Source organism: Miniopterus natalensis, chromosome 2 (genome assembly GCF_054644295.1).
Source record: "Miniopterus natalensis isolate mMinNat1 chromosome 2, mMinNat1.hap1, whole genome shotgun sequence".
Classification (NCBI taxonomy): domain Eukaryota; kingdom Metazoa; phylum Chordata; class Mammalia; order Chiroptera; family Miniopteridae; genus Miniopterus; species Miniopterus natalensis.
The window spans coordinates 73,859,380-73,871,668 of NC_142082.1; the positions used below are offsets into that span (position 1 = coordinate 73,859,380).

A 12,289-nucleotide genomic window follows, 5' to 3' on the forward strand; every position below is an offset into this window, starting at 1 on the left:
TATATGACACTTTAGGTATTGTACCATTTGATGAATTTATGTTTTATGCTAGGGAACAGTTTTTAAAGATCTATAATAAAGATATGTATTATTGTTTCACTCTTTAATATCCAATTCAGCACTTTTCTCAAATAACCATTGACTGAAATAAAACCAGTTTCCACATTTTATATACAAAAGGCTTAATATTGTACATTTTTTGCATTGTTGGAAAATTTGGTTAAATGTAGGTAACTTATAATAGTTTATAATTATATCAGTGATTTTCATTTAATAGAAACTCTTGAGCTATTGTATATTTTTGTCAAGAGGATTAGGAATACAGTCACCTCTTTATAAATTATTTTAGGCAAATTTTAAACTTCACCTTAGATATTTCTCTCCGCTCATATACTTTTCTTTAGTACTATTCCCTTGGTGTTTGTTCACAGAAGCAAATTAATTTCAGTATTAGCTTAAGCAAAATATGATTAGGAAGATCAGTCTGCTATAGAAGTAGTCATTATATATTTCAAAATGAAATACAAGTAATTTCTAAGTTGTATTCTGTTTTGGATAGTCCATAGTACATCTCTGCTTATCAAGGATAATTATGATTCAGATACTCTTAATTTTAACCTTGACTGACATCATTACAATTTAAGACACTTAATCACAATTTAGTAGATAGGTGTATCTTTAAGATTGTTTATCACATATATTACTGCTTACTGATTTTAATTTTTAAAAAAATATATATTGATTTCAGGGAGAGGGAGAGAGAGAGAGATAGAAACATCAATGATGAGAGAGTCATTGATCAGCTGCCTCCTGCACACCCCCAAGTGGGGATGAGCCCGCAACCCGGGCATGTGCCCTGACTGGGAATCGAACCTCGATCTCCTGAATCCTAGGTCGATGCTCAGCCACTGAGCCATGCCCAGCCAGGCACTGCTTACTGATTTTAAATTGCTGATGAAGCAGCTGCAATGATTATTTTGTTTTTATAATTTTTAGACCTGAAGCTAGAAAATCAAAGTCCCAAGAAACTTCATATGTAATTTTAAACTAATACAAACGAAAACTGTATTTGCCTATAGCAGTTTAAAGTATATTCTGAATCTTGTAGTATTCGTCACCGTATTAAGCCTGTGTTTGTTAAAAGTTATCCATTCTGTTTATGTTGAAAGTCTAATTCATGTGAATGTGCATTTTTGTGCCTATTATTCATGGTTATGCCATGAAGATAGCATTACACAGGGTAATAACCAGTGCTTATTGAAAGTCTGTGATGGGTGAGGCACTTTACGAATAATTTAGAATTTAATTTAAGCCTTATAAAAACTCTATCAACTAATCATTATTTCTATTTCACTATAAGGATGTCAAGAATCTTGATTACAGTCGTGTAAGCAAGTTAGTGGAAGTTAATTGTATTTAAACCCAAGTCTGACTCCGGTACTCATATGTGTTTCACTGTGACATATTTTTTCTTCATAACATGTCATTTCTGTGGACTGTATAAGTCATAAAAAGTTAACCTCCTTTTCAGTTAACTTGATATATGAAAATCTTGATGAACCAATAGACAGACTTGGGATATTCTTTGCTCTTGTTAGATGATTCACATCATGTTCTTTAAATGACATGACATTAAAAATATTACTTGCTTTCCCAAAATTCAGCTTTTCACTCAAGTTTTAAGAGTACCTGCATTGTGCCCTGGCCAATGTGGCTCAGTGGTTAGAGCAAAACACCCCACCCACCCCCATCCTTGGCACTGAAGGGTCACGGTTTGATTTCCTGTCAAAGGCATGTACCTGGGTTGCAGGTCAATCCTGGCCCTGGTCAGAGCTTGTGCAGGAGGCAACCAATTGATAGGTCTCTCCCATCGATCTTTCTCTCTCTCTCTCTTTCTCTCTCTCTCTCTTCCCCCTCCCTCCTTCCCTTCCACTCTCTAAAAATCAATGGGAAAAATGTCCTTGGGTGACGATTAACAACACAAACAAACAAAAGAGCACCTGCATGATGAGATTTTATGAAGTGAGGCAAACCCGTATTTTCATATTCTATATCCAGCACATACTTCATGCCAGTTTCTAGGTGTTAGAGATATACGTGGCCTGCAGAAAGCAGACATGGTTCCTGCTGGCTCTGGAACTAGTGTACCTGGGTTTCAAATCTTGGTTCCACCTTTACTTCCTAATAACTGTATGATCTCAGCAGGGTTCTGAGCCTTCTAAGTCTCTGTTTCATCTGTAAAAAGGAATTGACCTTTCTTAGGGTCAGCTGAGGATTAATTGAGATAATATATGTTCATAGCCTGGTATCTGGCGTGTGATAAAATGGTAAATGTTACCTTTTATATTATCTTAAAAATAGCATTTAAAGTATAAGTAATATTCTTTTTAAAAAAATAACCAAACAAGATTAATCAGTATCATCTTCAGTCTGGGATAGTAGTCATCTTTCTTGTATTATTTGAAGTCTCATAAGTGTTTCATTTGTTCTGTGTGCTGTCATATACATTTTAGAAATAATAGTATACCATAGCTATATTTTATTTTTCATATTTTAAGACAGTGCTACAATCACTGTGGGAAAATTCCAAATACAAGAGTACATATGTTTGACTCATGGCAGGTATAGTAACCTACTTTTTATTACCTTTTTTCTGAAAAAGAAGATAGTCACTTTGTGATTTATTCTTTGGAGAAAAGATTTGAGGAAGAAATTCTTCAGTGACTGCAAACAAAATTATTAAGACAGCTTCATTCTGACTTGCAATGGCATTTTGCATGACTTCTTGAGTTTTTTTAAATGGGAAGTGTTTCCAGATATTTTTAGAAAACAGTAACATTTAAAAGTAGATATTTTCTATACACTTACAATATGATTTTGTAAACCCAAGAGCAAGTAATTTTAAATTTTAAAAGATACATTTATGAAAAGTTACACAAGAATAATCAGTCTAGTCAGATTTACTTTTAGATTATTAAATTGTTTTAGGATATCATGATTTATCAGAAGCTTGAGGAGTAAATACATCTAAATACACCCCTAGTAGGGTGGTTCAGTTGGTTGGAGTGTCATCCCATACACCAGAAGGTTGTGGATTCGAGCCAGGGTCGGGGCATGTACAGGGGGCAACCAATTGGTGTTTCTCTCTCTCCCTTCCTGTCTCTCTAAAAATCAGTAAACACATATCCTTGGATGAGGATTAAAAAAACTTTTTAAAATGCATCCAGATACAGTTTTTTTAGAGACAGACATAAAATTGAATGACAAGTTTCTTTAAGCAGTGGTTTCTATCAGTAGTAATTTGTTATATATAATAGTTAAATTCTCTATTGTGATTTGATGCAAAACCTTTTAAAATTTCTAAGGAGATTTGTTCAATTATCTCCTGTTAAAAGACATGTCAGGACCATTTTTATTATCTGTAGTGAAATACTCTTAGAGAAAATCTTGCTTTGACATTAAATCACTACCGTGTCTTTTATTACCAAAGTCCAAATGCCAAGGAAAAGTCACCTCATAAGCTGAGTAGGTATATAAAGAGTTCAATTTCTAAACCGCTAAAATAGATTTCACTATTTTTTTATTTTCATAGTTTCTTTAAATTCTGATTAAGCCATTTTCAAGTACATAAGAGAAAAGTTGATGTTTTAGTAGATGCATTTTTTTCGTATTGTACATAAAAGAAGATTGTATGATTGATGTGGAGTGTTTTTTTAATGTGGATTTTTAAAGGACTTCTTTGTATAATACATTTTTAAATATTTTTCCTAGTACGTACAGCCACCTTTTGTGTCACCTTAGATGTTGTAACTGTATGACAGTTATAGTTCTGAGAATATTAGCTTTGCTGCTAATTTTTTCTAAACTTATATGTATAAGCCAACTTTTGGCATATATGCTAATTTATGTAACCTCAGTAAAGATTTTCAGAAATCTTTTGTTGAAACTTATTAAAATTAAGATTTAGATACAAGTTTTAATGGTTAAGTTTGTAAGAAATTTAAGATGTCATTTGTTCTTAGACTCCAAAGAAATAAGTAGCATAGAAATAATTAGGTGTTATTTCGGAGAAAAAAAATACACTCACATTTAAAGGTAAGCTTCTAGATTATTTCATTGAGACAGCTGTATATAAAACTTAATTTTAAAAATTAACTTCTTGTTTAGCATGAAGTAAAGAAATTAAACACAACTCAGTTAGTAAGAATAAAAGAATAATGTTTAGTGATGTTTATTTAATATTTTTGAGCTTGAAAAATGAATAAATATTTAGGGTAATTCTGAAAATGAACTCCTGTATTATTCTAATACCATACTCTGTTGAGACTAAGTTATTCTTGCTGTGTTGGAGCTCAGCCTGCAAAGAAATAAATTTGCTAATTTTTGTCACTTGCAAGACCAGCCAGGGTTACTGTAGCCTGCCAGTTGACTATATCAGTGCATAATATTGTGTGAAATCATCAAGTGCTACTATTTGTTTTAAAAGTGACACATGTAACTTTTTATTATAATGATTAAGCAAAGAAGCTAGTAGTGCTTTTATTTTTTATTTTCATTTTAAGCATTTTTCTAGGAATTTTCAGCAGTATATCAATTCAGCTGTAATTCAAGTATGCAATACAGAAACTGTAACTAAGCTTTTGATGCCTCCCATTAAAAATTAAATCAATAGCTTTAATACCTTCTTACACTCTATTTGGTTTCACTATGTTCTGTTTTGGTAGATCTACATATTTATTTTGCTCTCCTTGGTTAATTTTACCAGTTCAGTTTCTTTGTAGATTTTTGCCATAAAGTAAAAAGGATTTTAAATCCTGTAGCCCCTTCAAATATTTTATTATATTACCATTTACTTAAATGAACGATAATGTACATATTTATTGTGAAAGTACCCAAGGCATTCTGATTAAAAGGACAGCTTAAGGAAAAATAAGCAAATAGCAAAAGCATTCAGTCTTTATTTACAATGTATAGAAGATCACTGTTTTCAATTTAAGTGTAAGAGTCTGATGAGCAGGAAACACTAGAGAAGGACATCTTTAGCAATAGAATTTACATACCGTTAGCTCACAGTAATTGATTAGCAGCAGGGCTCTGAGTACAGAGCTAGCTGGGCACATTATTTGGGATGCCTTTGATGCCGTGGTTTTCCGAAGCTTGCTGGCTGCATGCTTGTTGCCTTTGTTCGTGACACAGATAATTACTTGATAAAATGAAGTGCATCGCTGTGAACAATTGACCCTTTGGAACAGTCCAGGCTGGTCAACAGTCTAAAACCACACTTTAAAGCCATCATTATAGCCTCAAACTTAAGAGTTTCCAAGGTACAGACAAAGGTGTTGTCTTCCTTTAGGACAAGTCGAGTGCCATTTTCAGACTTTATGAAGTATTTAAATTGAATGATATTTGACGATACTGAAAACTCCTCTGGAAAACCATCCAGCCTGCTTTTGGACACCAGAACAATGCGAGATTTGATTTTTGTTATGAAATCAGGAGCATTACAGAAGATTCTCAGTCCTTGTGAGCGATCATGGTTATCTGTTATTTCCAAGAAAGTAGTCTCTCTGGATGTTAGCTGTTCTTTCTCCCATCTGGATTTCACTTCCTCCGCCAGTCCCTTGAGCTGAAAGAATTCTGCTTCTTGTGCAAGAAGTTGATTTTCTCGAAACCCTTCGGGCAGTAGAAGTTCTCCATTTCGTAGGAAGTTTAGGACATGCCTGAAGAGGAGCCCATCCCTGTCTATGAAATAATGACCATCAGCATCAGACGGGCAGAGGATTTTTCCATTTACTATACCTTCAAGGAAAGTGTCTGGGTACTTGGTCAGTGTTTGCTTTTGAGTAATGTATAAATATCCACCAACGTTGAGGGTCATCAGTGAGGATGTGCAGTTTTTTCCTTGCTCAGCATCTTCCAGGGTGTTGTGTTTCCCTTCATATTCCTTTTCTTTTTCTCTTCTGTTTATTTTACGCTCCATTTTTGAAAATGCTATTTCAGCTTGTTCTTCTTAGATTTGAGATTTTTACAACAGAAACTGCCACACAAACACGCCTTTATTCAGCTCCAGCCTGGTGATGGAATGGAAATGCTGGCAGCATTGCTTGCTCTGTCAGCTCGGTTTTGCAGTAGGTGGCGTATCAGCTATGTATGCAGGAGCTTTCTGGAGTAAGACGAGGGGGGGAAAAGATAATTTGCATTTAACTGTATCAGGGAAGGAGTTTGTTGTGAAAAGATTTTCATGTATATTTTCTGCAGTAATAAAAATTACTCAGAATAAATTAAACTTATTCTTGGCAGTTAAGCAATTACAACTGTTTAATTCTCCAACTAAGTGTGAGTTTTTATCCATTTCTAAATGTCTACTAAGATATTACTTAATAAGGCAGGCTTAATATTGAATCATACTGTCATCTTTTGGAGAATACTATATAATGAATTAGTCTCATTTTTAAAGTAAATTATAAATAGGAAACCTAAAGAGAAATGAACTAGGTGTGTAGGATTTTCTCTCCTATAAAAAGCCGCACATTTCAGTGGTATAGTCATTTTCGAAACCTAAATGAGACCATTTAAACCTATTACTTGTGACATTGCACTTGAATTTAATTGGATTTATATGTGACTTTTTTTTTTTTTGGTATCTTCAGCAAGTGAGAAGAAATTTTCTTAATATCCTTTAATAAAAGGTCCTGCTTTTTTTGTTTTTTTACCCTAAAGGTAAAAAATTAAATACACAAGCTTTGCAATAATTATTTACATTTTTTTTGGTTAAGATTTCCTATGGAATATGTATAAGGTTGTTTCACCCTAAACCTCCTTCAGTGCTGAACAAAAGACTTGGACTGATGTAGAAAATATAACTCTGTGTATGTGTGTGTGTGTGTGTGCGCACACACACTTGTGTTTGTGAAGATAAAAGACAGATTCAAAATACCTACTATAAAATATTGTCATGGGAAAGCTGGTTTTTGTTGCTGTTGTTTTCAGTGTTCAAAAAGGATGAGAGAAAGAACCAAAACTTAAGCTGTTTTTTTTTTTAAAACTTGGGAGCAGGAACAACATGTGTGTATGGTGTTTTTCTCTTTTCTTTTTTTCCCTTCTTCCCCTGTAACTTGCCTTCCAAAGCATTTTAATGATCTGAGCTTTCAATTCTAGAATTTAAAGGCCCATGGTAAGAAATGTGAACGGTGTCCTCAGCACTATTATCTGACTGGTCTCACTGCTAAATTATTCTGGGCAACTACATTGTTTTCAGAATCATAGGACTAGGTTTTATATTACATTGATTTATATTTCTTTTACATTAAAATAGGTATTTTTAAATTCTTCAGCTGTATGTTGATAGAAATATTGGAGCAGATTCTTCTAAACATGTTTACTTTATATTTTCTCTCAATGTTAGATTTTTTTAGTTACAAAAAAAAATTATATTAGCTCTAGCTGGTGTGGCTGTTGGTTGGAGCATCATCCTATACACCAGAAGGTGGCGGGTTTGATTTATGGTCAGGGCACATAACCACGTTGTGGGTTTGATCCCCAGTTAGGAAGTGTGTGAGAAGCAACTAATCGATATTTTTCTGTGTCCCCTCCCTTTTCTCCCTCCCTCCCTCTCTCTGAGATCAATAAAATAAAGTCCTATTTTTAAAATTTTATATTAATTATAAAGTTTTTTTAATCCTTACCCAAGGATATTTTTTACGTTAATTTTTAGAGAGAGTGGAAGGGAGGGAGAGAAAGAGAGACAGACAGACAGATAGGCAGACAGACAGACATCGATGTGGGGGAGACATATTGGTCAGTTTCCTTCTGTACATGCCCCCAACAGGGCTGGGAATTGAACCTGCAACCCAGATACATGCCCTTGACCGGGAATCAAGCCCGTGACCCTGAGGTGCTCAGTCTGACTCTCCAACCACTGAGCCACACCAGCCAGGGCAATTATAAAGATTTGTAATTTAACATTTATACATCATTGAGAATATCAAAAGTCCATTGAAATCAAACTAGAAATCTAAGGCATAACATTTTTTAGAGCTGAGTTTTGCTTAAAGACCATGAAATTTAACCTCTTCATTTTATTAAAAATAAAACTGCAATCTAGAGAATTTTAGTGTTTTATCTTGAACTTTATAGCTTATTAATGACCAACACTTATACTAAAGCTTCCTCTCAGTCCTGCATCATTTAAAAAGAGTTTACTGTTATATTTTGACAGTTTCACATGTATGTTAACTTCCTTTTTTGGAATCAAGTCTCTTCTATGGGTATGACTTTTTAAGACGTAGTGAATAGATTGGGGTTTTTGGGTACAACTTTGGAAATATATTCATGGAATTCTTATGTTAATCATTACTGCACATTAGTAACACCATATAAAGGTAAAGTCAACAAAAGTTCTTTTTATAAATGTTATGGGACATCAGAATCAATAGAACATAACTGTAATATAGTGGTAGAAACTGCTAGCATTTTCTTTGTACGTTTAAAGTGATGTGATTGGATACTATGTAATGCTAGGTCTGCTTCCTTACACCCTGCTAGGCCCATTTGTAGATGCTCTTCATGGGGAAGTGAAGCTCGTGCTGCTAGAGGATGGGCTTCCATGGGGTGGGAAGGTGAGGCAACAGAAGTTGGATGGCTGACCTCTTCAACCATCACTCCGTGGCTGCCTTACATTTGCTAACTCACTTCTGGTTTTTGCTGCCTGTTTTTTAAAACTGATGCTTGTTCTTTGTTTCTGTTGTTCGTTTTGACAGACTGAACCACCCCATCATGTACCTCTAAACCTGGCCACTTTTTCTAACTCTAGGCTTCACTCTGGTGTTCTTGGCTTCTGCAAACTTGTTGTGTATGATTTGTTTGCCGCCTGTGGCCTGGCACCAACAGTGAGATGGAAGCCTTGTCTAAGACCCTGACTAGAATCTGATAGGAAAGCATAGGACTCTTTTTCTGTGTCCTGTTGCCCCCACTTGGAGTCTTAATAAAGGGAAATGGCATGCAGTAGGCCCCACCTTACTCTCATCACTCCATGGTATCCCCATTAAAACAAGATGATTGCAGTTTACAGAAATTGCAGGGGGTTGTTCATCATTGCTGCCTGTTGTGGTCCACATGCCCCTTAGGAGAAAGCCAGCTGTCTTTTTTTTGGTCTGTTCTAAATTTATATTTACCTGCTTGATGGGGGATGGAGGTGGGGAGAAGATATGCTGGGGGTAAGCTTGTGCTAGGTAATGTCAGTGGGGTCCACACAACCCTAACTATGAAAATGGTGCTTCAGGACCAAAGCCAAGGGAAATATCCATGGTTTATGTGACTACATTTCTCTGCCTTACTACAGATACTACCTGGAATTAATCAGTTCAGTCGTTTTTGGCAGAAGAGCTTAACCCACACATCAATGATTAGATCACATAGATTCACTAGACTTGACAATTTCATCTGCTTTGCAGGCAGGAAGATTTTTATTTTGTTTTACAAGTAAGGACCCTATTTTCTCTTTTTTCTTTCTTTTTTTTTTAAATCCTCACCTGAGGATATTTTTTCCATTGCTTTCTAGAGAGAGAGAGAGAAACATCAGTGTGAGAGGGACACACTGATTGGTTGCCTCCCGAAAGCACCTGGACCAGGACTGGGTATTGAGCCTGCAGCCAAGGTATGTGCCCTTGGCTGGAGTGAAACCCGGGAATCCTTCAGTCCGAGGGCCAACACTAACCACTGAGCCAAACCAGCTAGGGCAGGACCCTGTTTTCTACTCAGTACCTTATCCCTTTATTGGAGTTAGATAAGATGTCTATCTTAGACATCTGTATATCACACATATACAGGGCTCTTTAGCCAACTTTGAGGATTTAAACAATGCCATTGTCAGGTTCATGATATGAGTATATCCATTTGTTAGGCCCAATTCCTAACCAAATTCCAGCTAAATCTTTCAGTATATCGTGATGCTAATCTTCCATTTTCTGCTTTAGGCAGAACTTATTCCAGGCCAGTGGGAGGCATTCCCATCTTATCTACCAACTCCTGATGGGAAATGATGTCACTGTCATCACCATAATTGAATACGAGAAACATTCATTTTGATATTCAGCTATGACTGTTTTACTTTAGTGTCTTTCTGTGTGTTAAAAAATAAATTTCAGAGTAATGTATTAACATATTTAAAGAATCAAGAATTTATTTAATCTAAATCTGTTTGAAAGTCCAAACTTTTGTTTTGTTTTGTTTTGTTTTGTTTTGTTTTGTTTTGTTTTGTTTTGTTTTGAAATATAAAATTTGTCTGCGTTAGATGTTGTCTGATACTGGGATTGTACTAATACAGGTGCATACTACCTCACCTACCTTATGTTGCTGATTGACCACAGTGTCTAACCAACTATGCGGCATGCTTGTGTCCTCCTGGGACTCACTAAATATAACCTTTGGCACGAAGGTGATTATGGGTGGATAGTTCCAGTCAAATGAATACACTTGTAAGTGTTTTACAGTGTTGAACTGGGTCTTCAAAGAAGCCCAGGAAACTCTGCTATATCAGCAAATTTTTAGCCTCAGTTGAGGAGTGTAGAGAAGAATAAAGCACTATGTGTCAAAAGGAGCACAAATAAAAATGACAGACCAAATGATAAATTCCAGCAAAAATCCATCCATATTTCTTTGCTTTCAATTCAGAGGTAATCTTGAAAACAATTTACAAATCATATTAACTAATGTTTTAAATGTACTTTGGGAGATTAGTATTTCAGGGAAACCTGTGTTTTATAATTCTGTAAGTAGGAGTCATTTAAGTTTTTTAAAATGAGTTATCTCTTTTTTGAAGTGTAGCCTATGCATTATTATTCACTGGGAAATTTTATTGTAACCAGCCAAGCACTTCTATAACCACCAAATGAACATTGAAATTGTTTTGAACTCATTTTTATAGTTCTATGGCAAAACAGAATTTTGCCTTCTCTTTGAAAAGGGGATATTATAAGTTAATAACCATTATCTACATTCTCAAAGTGGGGGACATGACTTAAATTTATGAAAATACTATTACTTTGAAATCAGTGACCAAATGGGCCTCTGCTCCCAAATGCTGTCCCCTACCACTGTTCCTTCTGTTATCCTCTTATCTTTAGATCCTCTTGTATCTTCAGTGGTGAGATGGTGTGGAGGAGAGAGAAGGGACCTGAATAGCAGAACAGGATATGATGGTTCATAGGAGCAAATGCAGTTTCTTACTCAGAGAGAGTAGAGTGATTGAAAATTAGGAATGGGGAACTCTATTATATTGCACATTTTTTACATTTAACATTTCTGAAACATTAAGACATTCCAGGTATGTGTTAGTTAGTTATTGGCTTGTAAAAGTTTCATGGCAGTATTTTGCCTTTCTTAGTGACACATAAAATAATGGTGAATATTACAGTTGACAGTATCTTAGATTTGATGAAATATTTGAGCAGTTCTGTGAGCTATTACCCTAGAAAATAAAACTAACAGAGATACGGGGAGAGGAAAAGTAGGAAGGGGGGAGTATAAAAAAAAAAGTAGGAAGTATAATTCTGCATATTAGAATTATATAGAGAGGCTATTAAAATACCACTACCTCTTGCCTTCTAGGATTGAGCCCAGTATCTTTTTTTTTTTTAAACCTCTGCAGGTGATTCTAATGGTCAGAGTTGAAGGACTACTTTATTAAAGGTTGATGAGCTCAGGAAAGGGAACTTGTTCCTTCTCAAAGGAGTTCTTGATGGGGGTATAGTTTCTACCCTGTAGTTGTGAGGATCACTCACTATTAAAGTATATTGAAAATCATAAAGAACTAAACTAGTGTATGGTATTACTTCTATCGCTAATTAAACATATGAAGAGAACGGGATGAAAGTAATAAAACTTGGATCATAGTCAGTGATTTAAAAATATGCCAGCGGTCGTCCTTAAGTATTTCATTAATAATATTGTATCCCTTACCTTTGTTGTTATCTTTCTAAGCACGGGTATCTGTATTTTTCTTCCTTTTACCCTACCACAACTAGCACAGTGTTTGGCACTATTTAACTAAAATATATCTATAGTGAGAGTCTTTTCTCTAGGAGACTTAATCTTTCCCTGAATGATTTTCCCCCCATCTATTTAATCACTTTGCTGTTTTTCAATTCTTTCTCATTTTAAGTGCAGCAGCCAAAGCTGGATTGCACCGTTTGATGGAGGTCTAACTAAAACAAACTATTACAGTACTACGATTTTCCTGCAGCTTTGCATTTATTATTACATTACAGCATTCATATTTTTTATAAAGCTG

The 12,289-nt window shown here is 35.1% G+C and overlaps 2 protein-coding genes across 2 annotated transcripts in view; one reads left to right on the forward strand and one right to left on the reverse strand.

Annotated features, from left to right (window-relative positions):
* GTF2F2 (general transcription factor IIF subunit 2) overlaps positions 1–12,289 on the forward strand; it is a 132,445-nt gene that overhangs the window by 54,917 nt on the left and 65,239 nt on the right. The gene's annotated exons all lie outside the window — the stretch shown is intronic.
* On the reverse strand, positions 4,777–6,039 carry KCTD4 (potassium channel tetramerization domain containing 4). The gene has a single exon (XM_016205435.2). It carries the CDS (start codon positions 5,978–5,980, stop codon positions 5,201–5,203), a length of 780 nt encoding a protein of 259 aa, XP_016060921.1. The 5' UTR covers positions 5,981–6,039; the 3' UTR covers positions 4,777–5,200.